The sequence below is a fragment of the Amphibalanus amphitrite genome, unplaced genomic scaffold (assembly GCF_019059575.1).
Source record: "Amphibalanus amphitrite isolate SeventyFive unplaced genomic scaffold, NRLGWU_Aamphi_draft 000299F_arrow, whole genome shotgun sequence".
In the NCBI taxonomy this organism is placed as follows: Eukaryota; Metazoa; Arthropoda; class Thecostraca; order Balanomorpha; family Balanidae; genus Amphibalanus; species Amphibalanus amphitrite.
In genome coordinates, this window is record NW_024881794.1 from 543,524 (window position 1) to 566,609 (window position 23,086).

A 23,086-nucleotide genomic window follows, 5' to 3' on the forward strand; every position below is an offset into this window, starting at 1 on the left:
GGATTCATGGGTGCTGTCCGCCGGTTCCGTCTCAGCCTGTCTCGCCCACTGTCTCACCCGACATATTTATGGATCAATGAAGCTGCCAATAAATCGTCACCCCAGCCGGTTCGGCCAGTTCATCCGGTCTTTTCGTCCGTTTCCAGCTGTACATCAGTCCACCTGGTGACACCCCTGACAGTCCTCGAGCCGCCCAGGTGAAACGGTCGCCAACCGCCGGTACATGAGCTACCAGCTGTCGGTACTGGAACCACCAACAGTCATTGGTAGAGCTTCCAATCGTCAATGGTGAAGTCTTCAATCGCCGGTGCCGTAGTTTTCAGCCGTCAGTCCTTGAGTTGCCACTATCACCCAACATGGGACAGGCAGCGCGTGACTGACGCCAGGCTGCCTCCAAACGCGACTCCTTACGGTCGTCCACAGCCTCGGTCGGGCACGCGACGGAGCTGGCCGGTTTGGTAGCACCCGCACACGTGACACCTGCACTGTATTGTGAGGTGCACTGTGCATGGGTCGTGTAGGGTGTGCAGTGTGCACGGACGGTGCACCAGCAGCCGTTTAGGTGAGTTACCTGGCTGGTTGGAAAGGAGATGACTATGCGATGCAGCACATTAGCAATGGGATCAGATTCTGGCAGTGGTGACAGAGTCTCGGCAGCGTGTGCCACGCACAGCTGTGTGCCAGCTAGATGACACGGACGACACACGGACGACAGAGGTCTGAGAAGACACAGCTGTGCAGACGAACGCTGCCAGTTGGTGCACGGAGCACTGAGTACCTTGGTAGTCACATACGGTAGTACTCGCCAGAAATGGCGAGTGCCAAAAAGCATACGAATTAACGGCCCGGAATGAGTCAGTTCTCTTTCTGTGATTTATGGCTGCGTTGAATTTTGCAACTGCCCAATTCAACCCCATTCGCCAGCCTTCAGCTCTGCTCCAAGTCCTGCCACGATGACGTTCTCTGCTGCATCCTTAGTGGCTCAGAAAGAGTGACAAATGCCCGGCTTAAACTTTTTTAATCTGGATTTTGGAATATGATTTATCCGACGCTAGGCATTTACATGCTCTGGTGGAAGCAGTATGCTGGTGGGTGCTGTTGCAAACTTTCCAAACATAGCTAAGGTTCCCAGTATCAGCATTTGGCACCGGCTTTGTCCTTATGTGGCCATTTTCTTGTCTGATGATCAGTAGCCTTGATTAACGTGTCTCCAGTCTCCATGGCATGCCAATGAGAACCGCGACTGTAAAGTCAAAGTGCTTGTGAAATGTCCAGACTTCGCATGAAACTCCATTAATATTAATTTAACTTCAGCTGATGTTTTAATTATCCAAACCTGTGCCTCTTTTGAATGCCTTGTCGTGACAGCCATACCTGTGCCGCTCCCACAAATGGTAGCGCGTGGGTGCTGTTTCGATCGGCACCTGAGACAGTGCCCGAGACCCTAGCCAACCACTTTCCAAAACCGTCCACCACTTCAACGCCAGGCTAGATGATCAACTTTTCGTCCATTTCGGAACCGCCGGTCGCGGCACAGGAGAGCTCGTTTCGTCGATTTGGCGCCGCCCTTTTCAGCTGGGTCGCCCGTTACTGGCACTGAAGCGAGCACTGCGCAGCGAGCGATAGTGATTGGGTGCGCTGCCCCGGACCACTCCGCTCGATACGAGCGGCCAACACTGCTGGGGACGACTCCAGTCGCGAAACTTGGCACAGGACCGGCGATACGGAGCTTAACCAGCTACACACCGAATCCCCAGTGGACAGGCCGGCGCGGCGAAGCAGCCCACGTTTTTTCTTGTTTTTCTTTTGCTTTCCGGCGAAGTTGCGTTGGCTGGTTTCACGTAAACTTCACCTATTTGTCGAAAAATATTGGTCAGTAGTGGCGAACTGGCTGATAAAGTATTCGGTACATGTTTCCTTTTTGCGCTTGATGTTGTTAGGCTGCTTGCCATTTAGAGAAAAAACTTCAATGGAACGCACAACGTTCATTGATCAAAACGCCCAGCCAAACCAAAGATCATCCAGAGATCACAACGCCCAACCCTAACCCTGCAGGTTAACATAACACATGATACTTTTCGTCGCGCACTTATATCGCCTTCTACAGCATCGAATTTAAATGACGGGGATCAATTAACGATTCCATCTGTTTGACAGCTTTCAAGAATTGGGGACGTCTTTGAGTAGGTCAGTGCCCTTACTGAAATTGAGCAGCTGAAACTGCGCACGCTGACAGCAGCCTGCAGCGTTAATCCCTTGGCGTTCCTATGAGCCCGGACCTGGATTACTTTCTGGGCCGGTCGTGGCGTGCTGGGCGGGCGTTCTGCCGCCTCTATCAGTGTTTGGGCGCAGTGGGACCGGGCGGGGGAGTGGCTCAGATTGGACCACCAAGCTCCGGCCTCGGAACAGACGTCGGCCAGACGCCGGCGATAATTAGGTTTACTGTAGAGGAACAGAGAAAAACAAACGGAACGCTACGCATTGCACTGCGCTGTGTTCGTCCGAAACCGATGGTGCGTACAGTATTGACGTGGGTTTGGTTCTTCATCGGATGGGAAAGCGTGCGTTCCGTCTCGAAAGGAACGTTGCCAAGGCCCATGGTGTGTCCGCAGTGTTTTCATCGTCATGTTTTGCTTCTAGGTCCAGCAGTGACAATCGGTCGCTTTAAACACTAAACAGCGGCCCACTGTCTGCGAGACGTTCTCCAGACAGCTGCGGCGCTATTGCCTGCTGCACTGGCCGAGTCTGCTGTCGTGAGGTCAGCGCACCAATACATATAACAGCTGGGCTGATGAAGCTCTGGGTCGTGACTGGTCTCTGTTGTCAATTATAACTGAAATTGGCCAGCAGTACAGCAGTGCAGCCGCGGCAGTTTTGCTCGCTCTGGGCTGTTTGTCGCCTCTGACGCGTGCGCTCACAGGTCACCTGTCTGTTTATGTTTGTGTCCGCCTTGTCCGTCGTTAGGGTTTGTTGTTGGTCTTTCGCCATCTATCGCCACCATCCGTTCACTGTTTGGTGGTTATTTTCGTCATATCCCTCCATCCTCCGTTCTTTCCCCATTGTTTACTGCCAACAGTTTGACCTTCACACACAGCATTTTCTCGACATATCCATACAATATGCAGCACGCTATTACCTATCGTCACCTGCCGTCCCACAGCGCTCCATCCATTCCGTGCCGTCGATGGCCGCCTACTGCCCGACCACACCCGATATTGGACGGCACGGAGCGCTATCTCGTCCATCTGCGCTCGGACAGTCGTGTTTGGTGAGCCCGAGGCACTGTTTACGCTCATTACTGCGGGCGTTTGTGCTCCGCCTGCTGCTGGCCTGGCTCTGCTGGCAGGGCTGTCAGACCTGAGTCAGCTGCCAGACCTGCTGGTACGGCTCTGCTGGTACGGTTATCAGACCTGCTGACACGGCCAGCAGACGTGCTGATGACAGCCTAAGGGCAGCGGCTGTCAGATTTGCTGGCAACAGCCCTGGGACAGCAGCTGGTGACGTAGCACTGGCGACACACGGACCGTGAGGGCGTGAAATTGGAGATTGGAGGGTGACGAATGGTGGTGGTCACTAAAACGACCGAGTTGATGAATTAGAGTACCGCTATTTGACAACGAGCTGTTACACGGTGGTGGTTTGATATTCGCTACAGCCTACAAAGCTTGGTAAGTGGGGAACGTAGCACACTGTCCTTATATATGCTCTCTAACGCTAAACTGGGATCACTAAGCATCGACCTTCGGAATCCACGCTGCACTCTCTTCTGATTTGCACATAAATGCTGATTATGTCTCGCCATGCATTCTTCGTTTGCCACGTCATTAGCGTCCCTGGCTTGTCACCTGCAGCCTTGGGGCAGCGGTGCAGTTCGGTGGGCACACCTGTCCCCGTACCTGGTGGGCGGCCCTGATCGACCGTCCCACTGCCCCAGTGACACGGCGGCACCACGGGGCACCAGCTCTCCGTGCTGGTGACCCTGTCACACCGAGTTACAGCGTCACCACTGACTCAGTGGCATATTAGCACCACGGGGTGCAAGTTCCCGTGCTGGTGACCCTGTCACCGTGTCATACAGTCACCACTGACCCGCTGACACAGCAGCACCACGGGACACCAACTCCCCATGTCACAATGGAGCCCGGTGAAACAAACGATGACGATGCACTACGTGCCTATCCCGGCACTGAATTGACTGTCATTAAGGTGTAATTTGCGGTGGCGAATGGGTGGTTATCCATGTCGGTGTAACTAATTGAAGGTAGATCAATTGAAGGATGAAGACGTTAAATCGACAGGTGATGCTGAGTTAGTTTCTCTTGGCTAAGTAAGTATGCGCATTCGGCGTGGATGGCAGCATGCATTAGTTGACAATTTGCGTGGCTAATAGGGTGTAATAGCTCTTGATTTTTTTTATATTGTGCTTCCTCGCTCCCAATGTCATTTTAAGATGGCACGCCCACAGACATGTTTTGTGTGTCAAATTTCCCTTTGGTTTCACTGTTGCCAATTGGTTTTCGCTGTCTCACTATCTAATGGTGTTGACGTTTTCCCATCTCGTGCGTACCCGTTTGCCTTTCTGCAGACCGTGACCTTCAAAATGCACTTCCATCCATCCTCGGTCAGCTTTCTCGTCACGTCTGCATTTGCATACATGACAATGTCCCCCTGCAGACCGACGACCTTGAATGACATCAGCTACGGCCGAGAAGCGGTTCCAGAAACCCGTCCAATTTCCTCTGTGACTAGTAAACACCTCGGCCGCCCACCGTTAGGTCATGACTGTCCCGGGCCGCTCATCGCCCGCTCAGTGCGCGGTGTGGCTCGGGGCGCCGTCCGTCGGGTATGCCGTCTGACCCTGTGTCCCTTCTTGTCCCACAGTTCGCACCTCGAGTGTGCTGCTGCTGCTGGGCGTCGGGACCCTGGTCTGCTGCCGGCTGTACGCCCGGTACACGGGCGGCGGCGGCGGCGGCGGCGGCGGTGACGGCGACAGCGGCTGGCGCCGGCTGCTGCGCACTCTGCTCGGCACCGACTGGACCACGCCACCGACCATCATCGAGGACGAGGACGACCTCACGCCCGACGACGATATCCAGGTGGGTGCCGTGTCCGCGGAGACGGTCTGCCACTGCGCGCTAACCCGACAGAGCTTGACGGCAAATCCCCTGCTTCCTGGTTGTCTGCGCTCCTTCACACTCCTTTCTTTTACCTATCATCTGTGCGAAAGTTGTTATAACAACTCATTCCTTCAATATCGGACGCTTCCTGGATGTCAACTGATGGTTCCAGTCATTGAAAAGCGGTTCCAGAAAGTCGACCAATATCCCGTGTGACGTTTCCATTTCCCAGTCACGCTACCTCCCACTACCCACGTCCCTGTCCTTCCCACCTATCCCTCCTCCAGTGCCCCACTAATCAGCCGTCCCCCACCCCCTGACCTCCCAACCTTGTCCGGCACCTGTACCCGCCCCTTTCCGTCTCCGCCGGCCCGACCTGACCGACAGGTGGTCACGCGACCTGTCGCTCCCGAGTCCCCGCGTGACCTCGCTAATGGCACCGACAGCTACTTGGAGGCGATGTCGATACATTGTTACCGGCCGTGTCTGTCTTTGTTTGTTCCTTGGGGCAAGCAGTAGAGTTGGCGTTGGAGAATAGTGAGGGGTGCTCGTATGTTGTTATGAGGGCGGGTGAATGACAGCTACAATGCTGACGCGTCGTGAAGGAGGTTCAGGCGGGGTAAGCGAGTTGTTTGTGTGATGAATCGTGATGTGATGGGAAATCTGTAGGACTAATCTTCCTTTTGTCGCTCGCATTACGACTCACTCTTGACTCTGCTGTAATAGGGCAATGTCAGAAATTCCAGCATCTAGACTAAAAAATGCACATTCATTTTCAGTGTGTCATGACACGAATACATCCCGGACATCCCATTCAATCTCAAAACGAACGGCTCCAGATGAATCGGTGTTTCAATTACGACTTACGAGCCCATTTCCGATGGGCCCGGTTCCAATCCAACCTCTTCTCGTGTTTGATCACGTGGAGTTTAACTGGTTCCGACTGGTGTCATCTCTCGCGATACATGAGGCGGCGGCTCCAGTGGTCCTAACATTACGTGTTTTGTTGACCGGTCGCCGTCCTGTGACCTTTAGCCTCCGGCTCCTTCTGTGACCGATGTCACTCAGGAGACAGAGCAGGTGTCCGCCCCGGCGCAGGTCAAACGGGTAGGTTTGGAGCGGTGTGGCGTGCGGGACGTTTGAACTGTGGTGTCGGAGTATTGAGAAACGTGATGCTGCATTTGGTGTCGGTTGGGTTTTATTTTCGGTGTTGGAAACTTTTATCGCGACAAAGGAATCTGTTGTTTTCATGGAAACGGGATGGATTCTATCGACCTGTTTCTGGTTTGGGCTCGTGGCCTTGCATGCGCGTTCCACTCCCGGCATATTGGGTGATCGTGACTTTCTCGGTTATTTCGCGGCTGTAGTCTGACGGTGCTCCACCCATATGTTTCGATGCTGCTCAGTTGAAAAATACAATTACTGATAGTGGTGACACACGCCCATCCCGATGACGCTGTTTCTTTGTTGTGAAATTGAATAAAGTTTTCTTACTGGTGTTGGCGGCTGGCGCAGCTAAAGTACTGCGAGGTATAACATAGGGTGCAATAGCATTGATATAAGCTCAGTGCGGTTTTGTTTATAGCCTCTATTGTTGGTTCGTTTATTTGTTGGGCGTGTCATGGGCAGTCAACAGTTGACCTCGTGATAAGCCGTCCGCCGGCCAGTGCCCCAGATGATCAATCATGCCTCACAATCGGCGACCCGAACTCTCCAAGTCCAGCGGTCACCGCCTCCCAATACGGGTCTGCTATCGACCGTGTTGATGACATAGAAAACCGCCCCGCCTCCCCAAACGCTGCCACCAAAAGCAACGTCAATATTTGCGGTGGGGCGGCTCTGTAAAGTTTCTGTTTGTCCAGTGCGGTCTCGGATGTAGATCGTACAGAAATGTAAAGAAAGACATAGAATAAGATTGCGGTAAATGTGCCCCCTGGTAAAATTAAATGTGAGCCGTGATATCCAATCATTTTTTTTTTTTGCAAATTACCCCGATCATTGGGAGTTTTCTATTTGAACAATGAACAGCTCATCGCATTGCCCTTTCGATAAGACTAATGAACTTGAAAAGAAAGGCGTAAAAGTGGAACATTTCACGGTGGTCTCGTTTAAGTAAAAACATTCAGATTTTATAGCGTCTTTGCTAGCTCATTTGCTCGACTATTAGACTGTAATGACTGAAAGTGACTGAACCAGTTCACTGGCGTGAGAAACGTCTCCTTAGTTCCCCATGATTTCACAAGCACCAAATGGTGGCCATGGTATCCCAACTCGCTCAGTCGTCGTCTACACATGTGTTTCACATATCAGCGGTTTGATGGAGCAGCGCCCACCCACCACGTCAGCCCATCTGCGGAGAGTCTCTCCTCCAATCGCTGCCTCGGCTGGCATCACGGACGTAGCGCTCTCCTCCGGCTGACACCGACCCGTGTGCCCCGCGGCTCCGCCGACCGCTCGCCGACCGACCGCTCGCCGACCGACCGCTCGCCGACCTACCGCTCGATGGATGACTTGTAATGTGTCGAGACAAAACGGTAGACTGCAGTCCCCGTCGGGTGGCCCGGCGCCTTTGTGACTAGCTTGCCCTTGGCAATTCCATATTCTATTGTGATAGGAATTGTTTCGGTCATCCTTCGGCTTGCGGAAGCCCGCTAGCTCAATGTTCCGTCACGGGCCTTGGTGTCCGGTGTCATTTATTGCTGGTCGCTTGCGGTTGTGTATCGTGACACCCCTCCGTTTTGCGGCCTCTGTTTGCCGTGTGGGCCGAACGTATCGGGCTGCGGTCCGCTGTGAAGTGAGCCGCTCCAGTTCCTTGCCGCTCCGGCTAGCGGTCACTGCTGGACCACGGTCGCTGAATGGTGAACAGCGGTCACTGTATGATGACCAGAGCTATATGATACCCGACCAATGGCCATTGTCTGCTGACCGATGGTCATTGGTCACCGACCAGCACGGTGGTCAGTGTGCCGACCGGTGTCCCAGTGTCTGTAGACCGATGGTCACTGGTCACCGCCTGCCGACCAGCACGGTGGTCACTGACTGACAGAGGGCCTCGGGCGTCAGTAGCGGGTCCCGGGGTACCCTCTGTGACGGCCGTGCGTGCTATGCTATTGAATGGAGAAGCTGGGAGGCTCGGCTGCCCTCCGGCGTGGAAAGACCTCCTGGTGAGCCGGTGAAGACAGACTGTGGCCGGCCGGCGGCGGCTGAACCCGTGAACACTAGTGAGCTGATCTCACGGCAGTAACGGCTGCCAACATTTCTACCCGAGATATAAAACCCAGTTTCCCACCGTATGTTTTGTGATATAGTTCAAATAGGACTGGGTATTTAAATGCTAAAAGGGGTGTTTGAGTAAAGATTTGAGTGAAATTGATTCAGACGTAAATGGTTTTTATCATTTGCGGTAAACAGAAGCATAGTTGCTTTTTAGTGCGTAAATGTGCCGTTTAGCCTGTCAGCCTGAAAATATGAATCGACCATAGACCTCTACGGTAAGTAGAGGTCTATGAATCGACTTATTCATACCCGATCTTATGCACCACCCGTCAAACCAGATTCCATTGCGCGACAGCCCTGAGCTCACCGTTACGTTCATGTCCATGCACTTTTGGCTTTCATAATTCACACAGTCCCCTTACCAGTCTTTCCACTTTCCACTGGCCGGCTCATCGCGAAGGCGGCACCCACAGCTGCGTCTCCGGTCCGTCGTCGGCTCTTTGCACAGACCCCGGCGGCTCTGTTTAGAGTGCTAACTGCCGTGCGCGGCGCCCGCAGTGCGTGCCGCTGCGTGCCGGGTGTCTGCCCCGCTGTGATTTGTGTATTATTGTTCTGAGCCGGCACCGAGCGGTGCCCTGTGGTGGAATGAATGAGCTGCGCTGCGTGGCGCCTGAGACGGAGCAGGAAGGGTTCATTAAGTGGATGACGGGGCCGGTGGCAAGTGGGTGGCATTGCGACAAGCTGACTGATCTTGACAGGCTAGTGGCACTGACGGCAATGGCGGAACGGGGGCGAATTTGTGGACTTGTCTGTTGTCCATTACTGCCCAGTACTGATCAGAGGCTTGTGTCGTCTAAGCTCGTTGGTGGTCTCTTTTTATGCTGTTTTTTTTTTCCTGACAGCTATTGAATATGAATGTTTTAATCCATATGATTTGATATGATTCAATCACCTTTTTGCTCATTGAATTTGATGCTTGTCATATTGCTTACATAATACCAATTCGGTGGTCCATGACCCAACGGTTTGCGCTAGTCCTGGTCCCGTTGGTCCTGGTCCATCTGGTTCCAGTCTATCCAACTCCGGTGGTCCTATAAATTGATCGGCGCCCGTCGCGTTTAGAGCGGCGCTGACCCGTGACGCCGCGCTGCCTACTCGTTCGGAGTATGTGCGCCTGTGCGGTACTCGTTCGGAGTATGTAAGTACGCCCTGTGCGGTACTCGTTCGGAGTATGTGCGCCTGTGCGGTACTCGTTCGGAGTATGTGGCCGGCGGCGGGGATTTGGCTCGTGCCGGGAGGATCTTTTGGCGCCGTTAGTGTTAGCTTCCTCTGTATTTTATTGATTAATAATTACCCATCAATGATGTGGCTGATGTTCTTATGAAGTCAACACATTTGTGCGGTGGCTGTTTTCAGACAAAATAAGCATTTGGTTTTGCCAGACACGGCTTTGAGAACCGACTTTAGTGAATTAGTTATTCTTGTTGTCGTACTGACTTAAAAGTCACCGTCCAGCACAAGAAGAAGATCTATTCTGCTCTCCTCTACACCTTCCAGCCAACTAAACTCACAATCCCCCTCCTGGCACATCCACAGCTCGCAGACACACATCTCACATCATCACCAACCAATCGCGCTGTCATACGTCATATATCTCACATCATAACCAGCCAATCATGCTCCCATACGTCATGCCCGGCCCAGCTACTTGCAGGGTGTAACTCGGCCCTGCCGGCATCAGATGCCGGCGGCTATGACCAACGCTGGGTCACCGGTTCACAGCTCGACGCTGAAGCTGACTCACACTTATACGGCTCACATTCATCCTTGCGTCACGCTACATCACCCCCTGGTTCTGAAGAACCACATTACTCTACATGTTACATGTCATTCAATCAACGCATCAACTACATCCTCTGGCACACCATCGCCATATCTTTCCGGCTCTCTTCGAACACGCGTACCACGCCGCAGCGTCGCAGGCACGAACGTTTCACTCTCGTCTGCGGACACATCGGACCCGGTCGGTGGATCGGGGTCCGGGGACTGAGCGACGCTGGGCGGCCGCGTGTCCGACTCCGTCACATCACTCGGAGCTGGCGACACACACACGCCATCACACTCGCTGTCATCAGACCACTCCACCGTTGGCGCTCGCAGAGCCCCTGGCCTCGGACATTCAGGGACGGTCAACCGATGTCGGAGGTTTCGCACATGTCGTGGGACATTATCGACTTCGATTGTCTGGGCCGAAACGACGCCTGTCACAATACCCTCGTCTGACTTTACAAAACATCGGTCGCCCCGCCGCCGAACCCACACCTTGTCCCCTACCTGGTATACACCGGGTTTCTTCAGCGGCAGGGCGTCACCAGGCTCGTCTGAGGTTCTGCGGGGCGTCACGTCAACGTCTCGGCCAGGGTGTCGAAGCACCCCGTTGATTGGAGCTGTGGCCGGGTCACTGCCATCCTTCGGTGTCACGTTGTATCGATGGACTGCTTCAGCAACGGAGCAGGACTGCCGGGCCACCATCACTTTGATGGTACGATGATGGCGCTCGACGATGCCGTTCCCGCCGGGCTCGTAGGCAGCGCGGAACCGGATGGATACGTCCCAGCGAGCCGCGAACGCTAACATGACCCGGCCACGGAACTCTGTCGCATTGTCCGTGAGTATTTCCGCCGGGGCTCCACGCTCTAGAAACACGTTCTCCAGCTCACTCACAATCTCCAGAGCTCCTGCCCGGCGAAGCCGTCGCCATATGGCGTACCTCGACGGCCCGCAGTCCACCAGCGTCAGGTATGGGTGGCCGTGCACGTGGGTGACATCCATGGCCAGGCGATCCCACGTGCGTTCTGTTCCGAGTGACCCACCGGGCCAGCGCTCCGGCGCCGGGTCAATCGAGGCACACGTCTGGCATCGTCTGACCACGTCTCGCACAGCTGGTTTTGACACCCGCCTCACCCCCAGCTCACGTCGGGCGTACCACAACGTTCTCCTCACTCCTTGGTGACCGATGTTTTCGTGGATGGTGCGGATGTCACTCGCTGAGGCACTTGTGATGGCAGCGACAGCCACCGGTTGTGCTTTGGACGAATCAGTGGTTGGCTGGTCGGCAGTCTGCAGCCAGGCGTTGGGCACCCGCGTCACCTCATCAGCACGGTTGACCGCTGACGCGACCAGCTCGATAGTGACCTCCAGTTCGTACTCGATGACGAGCTGACGGAAAACAGCCACGCGCCGTCGGATAAGCATTTCGGACTGCGCCTTGGTTCGCAGCCTTGCCTTACCCGACAGCGCGTCACTCAGCCAGCGGTGCACCGTCACCGAGTCTGTCCGGAGCGTCAGGCGACGGAAGCCCCATGCTACCGCCAGGTTGACACCGTTGAGAGCGGCATCCAGTTCTGAGATATTGATGTGCACGTCCCTCTCCGATTCGGCACGCAGCCAGGACGCGTCCTCGATGATGGCGCCCGTGTCAGGGTCAGTGAGCACGACACCGCGGGCGATGGAGCTGGCGTCGGTCCACACCACGACGCTCGTCCCTGTCACACACCACTGGCCGCGTGCCGGGTCACATGCTCGAAACCGCCGTGACACCTCATCCACCTCACGTTGTAGTTCCTCGCTGACGATCGGAGTGTCCCAGTCCGGGCTGAGGCGGTTGGCAGTCCGCTTCATCCATGCAGCGGCCGGCCGCAGCCAGCCTGCGACCGGCACATGAGATGTCAGCTGGCCGGCCCACGCGAAGACAGATCGCCGCGTTAGCACGGGTGGAGCCTGCGTTGGTGACTCCCCGTCCCTACTCCACTGGAGTGCCGGCCCGTCGCTCTCGGCGACACGAAGGCCCAGCATACGTGCACCGGTCGCGACCCGCTCCGGCGGCTTGCATGTGAGCCCGAATCGAGCGAAGTGCTCGGCAACCTCATCAGCCGAGACCACCGCTTCGTTGACCAGCAGATCATCGGCGTAAGGCAGCACTGCCTCTGCCAACCCGGGGCTCTGTGCGAGCACCTTCCTGACCACAGCCTTCATGATCAGAGGCGCGATACTGAGCCCAAAGCCGACCCTGGTCAGGCAGTACCGCCGCCCTTGCACGATGACTGTCTGGTACGGCCACAGGGCCGGGTCCACACGAAGCTGAAGAAAAGCTTTCTTCAGATCCAGGACAGCGACCCGGCGTCCGTGACGTCGCCACCTTCGCAGCTCTTCCACGCAGACGTCAGCGTCGGCTGTGTGACGTGTCAGGTGTTGATTGAGTTCCCGATAATCTAACACCGGCCGCACCTTGTCCTTCGCTGCCTGAGTAACCACCATCAACGGGATCAATCCCTGTGCGGGACCGTACATCGTCTCATCGTATTCGCGCAGCCAGCCCTCACTAATCCACAGCGCCAGCTCTGCATCGAATTTTTCACGCGCACAACTCGGCACACCGTACTGAGCTATCGAGTTTCCAAGCGGGGGCGGAGCCACGCCACCGGCCCATTTCCAACGGACTGTCCACACATCATCGAACACAGCCGTGAAGTCAGTCTCGTCAATCCTTAGCTCCGGCTCCGTGTCGACCGCTCGACACACCTCCCGCTCCGGCGGGACCTCACGCTGCACCACAGCAGCCGTGTCGACCGCACGACACACCTCCCGCTCCGGCGAGGCCTCACGCTGCACCACAGTAGCCGTGTCGACCGCTCGACACACCTCCCGCTCCGGCGGGACCTCACGCTGCACCACAGCAGCCGTGTCAACCGCTCGACACACCTCCCGCTCCGGCGGGGCCTCACGCTGCACCACAGCAGCCGTGTCGACCGCTCGACACACCTCCCGCTCCGGCGGGACCTCACACTGCACCACAGCAGCCGTGTCGACCGCACGACACACCTCCCGCTCCGGCGGGGCCTCACGCTGCACCACAGCAGCCGTGTCGACGCTCGCAACTGGGTTGTCGCTCCCGAAGCGAACGGATCCTCCACTTACACTCACGCCCTGCAGGGCGTCAATGCCGGTCATGCCCAGCAACACGTCTACGCCCAGCAACCGGGCCGGTACGACGACCGCCCGCACACTCACTGTCGCCCCGCGCACTCCAAGGCTGACCACAGCCCGCCCACAGCACAGCACCGGGCTGTCGTTGACAGCGACCAAGCTGGCGTCACTCCGCTCCCAGCAGGACACCATGCCCTTCCACACCACTGTCTCGCTGCACCCTGTGTCGACGAGTGCTCGGCACTTGCGCCCATTTACATTGATGTCGATGATGGGGGCTCTTGGGTCACTGCGGCAGCTGGCGACGGCGGAGCCCGTGGCGCTGATGTAGCGCCGTCGCCGTGCCCGTTTGGGCAGAGCCGGGCGATGTGGCCTACCTGGTTACAGGTCCAACACCGCAGTGGTGGACGGCGACCCGTCCCTCTGGCTCCCCGCTGCTGCTGTACATATGATGGCGGCGGCTGGACGACAGCCACCGATGCAGTCGCTCTCTCCCTGGCCGCCATCGCCAACGTTGACCTAGCGACGGCGACGGCTCGCTCCAAGGAGAGAGTTTCATCTCCAGCACTGTTACGTACTGTTAGCCGCACCTCCGGCGGCAGACCTTGCAGGAAGTGCGTCGTCATCACTTCGTTGGACACTGAACCTATGAGGGATATCAGCCGCTTGACTGATCCCAGGTAGGCATCCACAGACTCGCCCGGTTGTAGACGTCGGTGATACAGCTCATACATAGCCGCGTCGGGTCCCAATGCAAATGCACGATGCAGTTTTTGGCGGACGATTGCAGCATCCCGCTGCTCGGTGGAGGAGAGGGTGGCCCACACCTCGTACGCCTGGTCCCTCAGGCGTGTGGGTATGACAGCGGCCAGTGACACACGACGCAGGGCACACAGCTGTGTCGCCTGCTCCAGCCATCTGACGACGTCACCGCTGCCGTCGAACTCCGGTATTGCCCGCAGATCGAATGCAGGCGCAGGAAACTCTGGTTCCATGGTATTGGTACCAGCTACCGGTGCACCACTGCCCTCTTCTACGTCAGACATAATCACAACACTTAGTCGAGAAGGCCGAAATAGCTTGTCGTACTGACTTAAAAGTCACCGTCCAGCACAAGAAGAAGATCTATTCTGCTCTCCTCTACACCTTCCAGCCAACTAAACTCACAATCCCCCTCCTGGCACATCCACAGCTCGCAGACACACATCTCACATCATCACCAACCAATCGCGCTGTCATACGTCATATATCTCACATCATAACCAGCCAATCATGCTCCCATACGTCATGCCCGGCCCAGCTACTTGCAGGGTGTAACTCGGCCCTGCCGGCATCAGATGCCGGCGGCTATGACCAACGCTGGGTCACCGGTTCACAGCTCGACGCTGAAGCTGACTCACACTTATACGGCTCACATTCATCCTTGCGTCACGCTACACTTGTTTACCTACCTACCGTTTTATCCCAGCCGTGGCAAATCGTATTCGTGCGTTTTAGACTCCCTGTAATTATATGTCTGATTTCTAGGCAAGGCTTTCATCAGCATTACTACTATTTACGTTTATGATTGGACGACGTTCGCCGAGCATTTGATTGCATGGATTATTGAACATTGATCCACCAAAATTATCTGAGCTAGCGGTTGCCGGCTAGGACCGCGTCGTTAAGCACGACGGCTGCAATACATCTTCATCGGTCATTGGTGACCGTTTTGTGCGAAAAAGCCTTGCTTTCCGAGCCCCCCCCCCCCCCCCCTGGCGTGACGGTTTGTCTGTATTTGGCTGTTTGTCACCCCTCCTTCCCATTGAGCCGGACCTGTTTGCGTGTTGGAATTCCGCATTCCCTGCTGGCTGCCGGCCCCGTCCTTTCGCGGCCCCGCTGTCGTTCGCCTGTCGGCCTCCTGCTGGCTGCCCTCGACCAAACCTCTTCTTTTTCACTCGCCCAGCCCATTTCGGCCCTCGGGCCCCGCGGTGGCGGCCGCCGCGCCCGTCCTCGGCCCTCCGCTCCCCTCTGTCCCCTTCCCCTCCCCGGCGGCGCCCACCGCTCCATACGGGCGGCGGCGGCGGCGGCGACGGGACGGGCGGCCAGTCGCAGTCTGGAGTGGGCCGTGTGAGGCCGCGCGCCGCCGCCTCTGTCGCCGCTCGCTGGCGAGGCTGCCGCCCCCAGCCGGCTGACCGGCGCCGGGTCTGAGTCACCGTGCCGTCCCTGTCTGCCCGAGCTGGACCTGCGTGCGGTCAGCAGTGTGGTGCGGGGGAGCTGAACGGTGTGGACCGGGGCGGAGTGTCGTGGCGAGCCGGATCGAAGTAGCGTGACTCGGTAGCGCGGTGGAGCGATCGACCGCGTGCGAGGCGGTACGTCGGGCGCGCAGCGAGCACGTGACTCGACTGGGCGGTGCGACGCTCCTCTTCCGTCTTGTCCGAGGCCTGACACACAGCGTCTCTGAGGCGCCGGTCTGTCGTGCGCAGCGTCTGGTGAGTAACCCGAACAGCGGGGGTGACCTGGTAACTGTCCAGATTTCGACACCTGGCTCCGTTCGAGCGCCACATTTCGCATTCGACACAATACATTCACTGGGCCGGCGGGCTTGGGCCTGTTGTACCCCTGTCGGGCCACGTTGCTCCACCAGCCCGTCCCTGCACCCCTGCCGAGCGGGTGCTGTTGCCTCACCACAGCCTGACCGTCCACTGGTCACGCTGTTCACTCGACGACGACCGCTTTATTATTCACGAACGAGCCGAGGAGCTGGCTGGCTGTCCGGCCGGCGAAGGGCTCTGGGAATCAGTCCTGCCTCGGGGGTGGATTCCTGCGCTGCAGCGTGCCATGGCCGGACCTGGGGCGCCGTCTCATCCCCCAGCCCTGCCTTCGGTCGTCTGGGAGCGGTGCGGGGACTGGGAGGCAGAGGGACTAATGGTGACCGGACTGGGTGTGCGGCGAATGCTGGCCAACAACCAGCCGAGGTAATCGGCAGATGGAGAGATAAGCAGCCAGTTGTATGGGTCGGGCATAGGGCAACCATGGTAGGTATAGCTCGGATATTTCAAATAAACTGGAACGTTCTTCATTTTGAGAGGCTCTTCCGGCTGTGGAGGATCGCTTTTTGCACCCGTTTCATCTTCCATGCGCCTCTAGCCTTACCCCGGGCAGCAATTTTCGTTATTAGCGCTAATTGAGACACAACGAGCGGCCAATCTGCTCCCTAGACTCGCTGTGATCTGCCTCGCTGTACTCTGCCTTTCCACCAGCTCCGCCAGACCGTGCGGGCCGGGTGTGGATCGTCGGCTCTCCCCTCCCGGATCTGTCAGCGACCCAAACAAACCGGCCGTCGTCTGCATCTGACCTGTTGCGGCCGCGATGGCGCGGTGTCCGACCCCACGGCGCCGCCCGCCGTCCGCCAATGCCTCCCTGGCTGACGGTGCAACGGGGCGGTGTGCTGTGCACTGTGAGCAGATCTGGTTGGTGACTGTGCCGCCAGTGTGGCTGTCTCTGCCGTGCTGTCGGGCGGTGATGACTGTGTTTGACCGTGCGTGTCACACCGCCCGGCGACACGGGACCGATAGACGGTCCCTGACCCTGACGCGACCTCTGCCAGCCGGGCGCCGCCAATCGGTCGTCATCGGGGTAAAAACCGCGCCGCTCCTCCGGCGGCCGGTGTCGGTCCGGCCGCGTCCGCGCTCATCTGGTGTTCCTGGTGGCCCGCTCAGTGACGCCACTACAACGTGCGTCTGAGTCTTACCGACAGTTCAGTGTATTCAGTGTATTCAGTGATTGTCACTTTAAGCCCACACCCCTGTCCTGTCGCAGTCAGACGCCATTCGTGCTCAGGAACTGTCATAGCCAGTGTCCGTCGTGGTCAGGCCCTGTCAGTCAGCTGTCATTCTAGCTCAGTCTCTGTCACATGCTGAGGTCATATGGGGGCGTGAATGGGGTTATGTGACGTCACAGATCGAGCCCGGCTGTCCGCCCCTGGCCTCTGAGCTGTCAATCATTGACTGTTGTGCGGGCTGTGGTCGGCTGCGTCATTGTGACAACTGATCCCATCTCCCATCCTGCTTTTGGAGTATGAGAGGTTTCGATTGTGCCCTCTCCCCTTCCTTCGTTCGTCCCCTCTCCCCAGCCCTGTGGGTCTTTACCGATGTCGACCAGCTGTTCCCGGTTCCTGTTTTGATCGCTCGGAATGGGACCATCCGGGAAGCGAGCAGATGTCTTTGGCTCCTGTTTTTACACATTTAACTCTCCCCCTCGGCTATTGAGGCGCCGACAATGTGGCGCCTCCCGTCCCACCCTCATCCCCTACCTGGAAATGCGTCCGTGTTCTGACCCTGTCCTCTTTCAAAGACCCCATGAAGCACATGCCTGTGATGGACTGTAATCGCCACGCCCCGCGTGGATTGTCCATGAAGGTAATACAATACAATGCAGGCGAATCGGCATCGAACCGGCACACGTCCGTCGTATAATTACACACCCGCACGTCTCGGCTCCGCGCCCATTATGAGACCACCCGCCCGCGCCTGACCGGCGTCCCCGGCGGCTGGTGCGGTGACGGCACGACCTTGGCCACCGCGGACGGGCGCACTTCCGAGCCTGTCCGGCCGGTCAGCCAACCGGAAGGCAGGACGGCCGGCCGGCTCAGTCGTCTGGCTGGTCCGTCGTGTCTCCGCTCTACACCGGCTGCTGGCCGTCCCGGCCTGTTCTCTAGCTTGAGCTTGGCTCGTGCTGGTTTCCTTCTAGACTCGTGCCCCGTCTCGTCCTCAGGCTTGTGCCTGCCTCTTGTCGGTCTGGTGACTTGTCCCTCCCCTGACTCATGCCATAATCGTCCTCTGGCTCGTGCTGCTCACGTCCTCTGGCTCGTGCCGCTCTCGTGCTCTGTTCGTGACGGCCCATGGACGCCCAGCGGCGCGGGACGGCGGCCCTCGGCTCTCTCAGTGCATGTCGATGACTTCATGGCTCTCCCCCGTGTCTCCTGAACCTTCACAGGGTTCTGTTTATCCCCTGAGGGCACGGCAAAGGCATGACTAAGATAACAATGTCTGACAGCATCCATCTCCAACCTTACAATCATCACCGACATAGATGGGGTGCCGTACGTCAATATTCTGCCGGCGCCGGTGGGCGTGACCCGTTGTCCCACCGTTCCGTCTAAACCAATAACCCAGCACCTCCGCCGGTGTCGGGAGCCTCGCACGTGACCATATCGACCTCGGCGGTCCTCTCGCTGTGTCTGGGAGACACGGCGACGGCGGCAGTCGCGAGCGGGGCAGTCGGCTGGCCTGTCTTTGTCCCGTGCCAGTGGCGGCCGGCCGATGGGCGCGGCCGGCGGGGTGCCGTCGGCTGCGGCGGGGCGACGGGCGCCAGGTGGGGAATAGTTAGGTACGGACCGACTGTGGCGTGAATGGTGTATGCGTGGTGCAGTGAGGAGGTGAAGCGGCGAAGCTACCCATTGAGGTGAGCAAGCGAGGTGATGCGAGGTTGGGAGTTGGGAAGGCCGAGTGTCAGTGTCTAGACACGGGATCTGAGGTTCATAATAATGGAAGTCGCGCATCACGACGATGTCAGAGCATCAGGAAGCTAGCATCCCGAAGTTCTAAGCATCTGTATTGTGTAATATTTACTAGAATTTGTTATATGGGCCGGACAGCTGGGCGCCAGGGACAGGGTACCACGAATCAGACGATTCAGCCTCTTTTGTCTGTCTGAATGACTGATCAAGTCTCAGCTTCCTGCCACAAGTAGCTCGATACGGGCTTCTCGTCTGCTCCAGCTTCCTGTGATTCAAACATGACTTCATATAGCTTCCGAAATAAGAGATGGAAGATCTTTATTGCGGTTCACTGATGGGCTTGGCCGTCAATATTGATGACATGAAGATACCGATGACTTGACACCGTGTATGATGCCGTGGGGCGCTGGTGATCTGATGTTGCTGCTGTGACACAGGAGATGCGCCACCGCAGGTGTTGCGTCATTGTCCTCTACCAGCTGATGTCCAGGATATTCGTGGCTTCCGGGCTGATAGTCACGCCTGTTGGTGTGACGAGAGATAAGCGGCCGAGGGAGGCGGTGTTTAGGTGCGACGGACTAGGAGCCGGGGCTCTAGTACCTATTGTCCCTTCCTATGAGCTTTCATGTCGTGGTGCATAATGTTCACCCAGCAACTGGCTGTTTTTTTTTCGTACCGCTTTCGTTTTTTCAACCGCTTATTTCGTATAGGTAAGCTCAGCGATTTGCTTACACCATGCACATTTGACATTGCCCAGCTCTCCCGCTTAGCTCGCTTCTGGTTTGCATTACACCACACAACACCACTGCCCATTAGCGGGACCTCTCTCTGACATCGACCGACCAGATAGGCAGACCTGTGCCCATTAGACGCAGCTTCGATTGCACACATCAGCCAGTCCAATCAACCTTGTTAGCTGCCCAGTCAGTGAGCCGGCCAGCCCAGTCCAGCCCAGCCCAGCCCAGTCCAGCCAAACCCAGTCCAGCCCAGCCCAGCCCAGTCCAACCCAGCCCAGCTCAGCCCAGTCAACCCCTTCACCAGTCACGCACCGTATGCCGGCGGAGCCTGTCTCCCAATTTCTCGGTCGTTGACCACCCGGCTGCTATTGGTATCCCTTTCTGAAGTTGCCGCGCCGCCATCTGGAACCTGTCTCGGTTTCTCGGTTTTCGCATCACTTCCTTCTCTCCCCCTATCTTACATGCCGCTCTGGCTCTGTTCTGGTGCTCTGTCTCTGGTTGGGGCGGGAGAGAGGGGATGGAAAACAGATGGAGTCTGGACGCAGGCTAGTAAAGGGTGAAATAGTGAGGCGATGTAACGAACTAGGCTTTTTCAATATGCACGGCCGATTTGGCCGGACTTCTTGTGAGAAACGCACTGCGCGTAAGGTGCCTAACTGACCTTCGTCTTTCGCCTTCCCCTTCCTTGTTATTTGGAGCTGGAATGATGCCTTTGATGCTGCTTTTTCAGGGAAGTCGTTTTGCTTGTTCTATTTGGGTCGAGAAAGTCGGTATAGTTGTTTTGCAGTGAGCCAAAGACTGGAATACCGTGAATGTTTATTCCGTGACTTTTGGATGTTGCAAGCTCATTTGTTTTACGCTGCAGCTTAGCTAAATCCAGACGGCCTTGGCGAGATGCTATTTACATAGATCAGTTTACGGTCTGAGCCCGGCCGTCTGCTCCGTCGTTGTCGGACGGTCCTGACAGCTCACCCTCACAGAGACGAGAAACAGGTCGGTGGGCGTTGATTGCGTCTCTGGAAGGTCTGCGACGCGTCACGATCGCGGATAATGCGACTTTGTGTGCACTATCAGCGGCAGAATTCTGGTTCGCTGCTTCATGAGAATTACTAGGAGGCAGCGTGGGGAATGCCACAGCTGGTGGTAAGAGGCTGTTACGTCCCATGCAAGCCCGAGATAGGCCGCGAATGGCCAGATTTCTCACAAAAATCACCTCTTGTGGAAAATTTGGGACGTTGTTAGAGCCCCTTACGACCATATTAGTGTCCCCATTTTGAGCTAAGCTCAGCCCTGCACGGGTTTTGATATTGCGGGAGCCGAGGAAGCATCCCCACGAAACAACTCACTTACGGCATCACGGGTCACATACGGGCTGCACGATATTCGTTACACAGATAGGTATGTACCAGTGTTAGGCTGGCAGAAACCTTCCACATCCCCATAACAGTACTTTTAATAAATGCCAGTTGACACTTGACATCCGCTCCATTCTTGCTTTTGCGGTTGTGGCGAAACCCTACCCAAGCCAACTGCACAGAAGTCCCTGGAAGCCGTCGTTCACTGTCTCACTGTATGTCTGTTTGTGTCTATTTGTCCATGTGTGCCGCTCTAGTCACTCCTCTCTGTGTCTGCCGACAGGTGCACTATTTCGGCCCCAGCGAGTACTACGGCCCGCCGCTGGCCCCGTCCGCCCGTCTGACGAGGAGTGCGCGTTCGGCCGGCACCAGGGGCGGCGCAGGGGACCGTTCGGACGGCGCCGAGAGCGGCTGCAGTACCGACCTGTCGGCCAGTGCCAGCGCTGACTCGCTCCAGTACCTGGGAGACCACAGCGCCTCCTACAGCGTCGGTGACCAGGTATGTACGGACTAAATGATGTGCTAGATATTACCTCTGGGCAGCAACACTACTTCCCATAATATTGCAGAGCATGTGTTAACTGAACATTCACTCTGCAACGTCTAGGGGATAGCGGATCTTTTGCCGAAAGGTCCGTTTCGTGCTAGGCTGTGCGATCGGCCCGGATCTGTAATGCGAACTTGAAGAAGACAGCGCCCTAGAAGGGTGCTGTTTTGTGCGGCTATGAAAAGGATGCCGTCTTATCGAGGTTAGCTGGCCGTGTCGGCTGCTGACCCTGCACTGAATGTCGTCACATCATGGCTTTACGTCCACGGCGGCTGATGTCCCCGATCTTTTGTGACTCTTTGCGCTATGGAGCGGCGTGCAGGGGGAGCAGGTGGAGCGGCGAGCAGTAGCGGCAGCGGCAATTAGACGCGGCTAATTAAGATGAAGCAATCTCACTATCGTCTGCCGTTTCCGGGGCGAGTTTTTGCTCGTTACATGGTCTGTGAGATGTGACTAATGTGAATTAACCAATAATGAAGCACTAGTTGACGCCTGATATGGACTGATGTCATCTGGTCGCTGATGTCAGCTGTAATACCAGTAAAACGCCTTTTGGGCGACCAACGGAGCGAGCGAGAGGATGGGCCTTGCAGGTGCGAAATTGCGAGGGAGTACCTCCAACTAACTTGTGCACTGCACCCTACTAACCGGTCTTTAGCGATGTGCCAAATTTCAGCGCAATCGGCCTAGCCGTTCTCGAGATCTGGAAGCGGCACACTGCACGTGCGCACGTGCAAGCGGGGTCCAAACTGACTTTTGCACGGCACCCTACTAACTGGTCCCCAATCGTGTACCAAATTTGAGCGCAATCGGCCCAGCCGTTCTCGAGATCTGGGAGCGCCCCCTGCACGTGCGCACGTGCTGTAGCACCCCAACCTTAACACATGCAGATTAATTATCTGATGGAGACCTAACTGTGTACCGAGTTTCAATTCAATCGGCCCAACCGTTGTGCCGTTATTGAGGTTGCAATTTTGGGGGTTCTTAAAAAATGTCCAACTTTACCACGCGCCACGTGCGGTGGTTGGCAAGAACGCATGGTGGCCATCACACCACAGAACTTTTACGCCCAAGTGACATTCAGTAAAGAAGACCGCTTGTCAATCGGATGTCCCGTTCCTAAGATATTAGCTTTTGAAGAGCGTCCCCACGGCCGGCCGGCCGGCCGCTCATACTCAGGTTTTTCCCTTAATTCAGTATGAGACTCCGCTCGCTTCGCTCGCTCCGTAACTAGATGCCGGCAGCGCTCGTGCGTTGCCTTGGGCCAGAATTGGAGGAATGGAACTGAGTATGGACTGCAAAACCAACTGAAACATCCATGAAATGCTTGAAAGCACGTGAGATTCATGTGGAGCTCTCCCTACAGTAAGATATGAATTAACTGCACGTGCATAGTTCATGTCCCAGGCACCACAGTGCAGGCATTTTCATAACATCCTGTAGCGTGTGTCTAGTTCTATCAGTGCACCGACTTTTGTGTCGCTAGCTCGACGTTTCCCGGGATCAGAGGATCCATCGTCAAAACCGTTATCCGCCCCCGCACGCGCAGCTTGCACCCCTCGGATATTATCTCGCCGGAATGTCGTGATCAAATGTATTCTTCTTATGACCTGCAAGTTTTGAACTGC

At 56.5% G+C, this 23,086-nt stretch overlaps 1 protein-coding gene across 6 annotated transcripts in view; it reads left to right on the top strand.

Moving 5' to 3' along the window:
- Positions 1–23,086, top strand: part of LOC122387834 — a 56,045-nt gene that overhangs the window by 13,281 nt on the left and 19,678 nt on the right. For 5 of the 6 annotated variants that reach the window (XM_043378388.1, XM_043378385.1, XM_043378386.1 and 2 more), the window contains 3 exons: positions 4,882–5,096; positions 6,153–6,224; positions 21,195–21,410. In XM_043378388.1, the coding sequence (XP_043234323.1) occupies positions 4,882–5,096; positions 6,153–6,224; positions 21,195–21,410 (503 nt within the window). The remainder of the gene's footprint in view (positions 1–4,881; positions 5,097–6,152; positions 6,225–21,194; positions 21,411–23,086) is intronic. The other variant, XM_043378390.1, reaches the window with a different exon arrangement.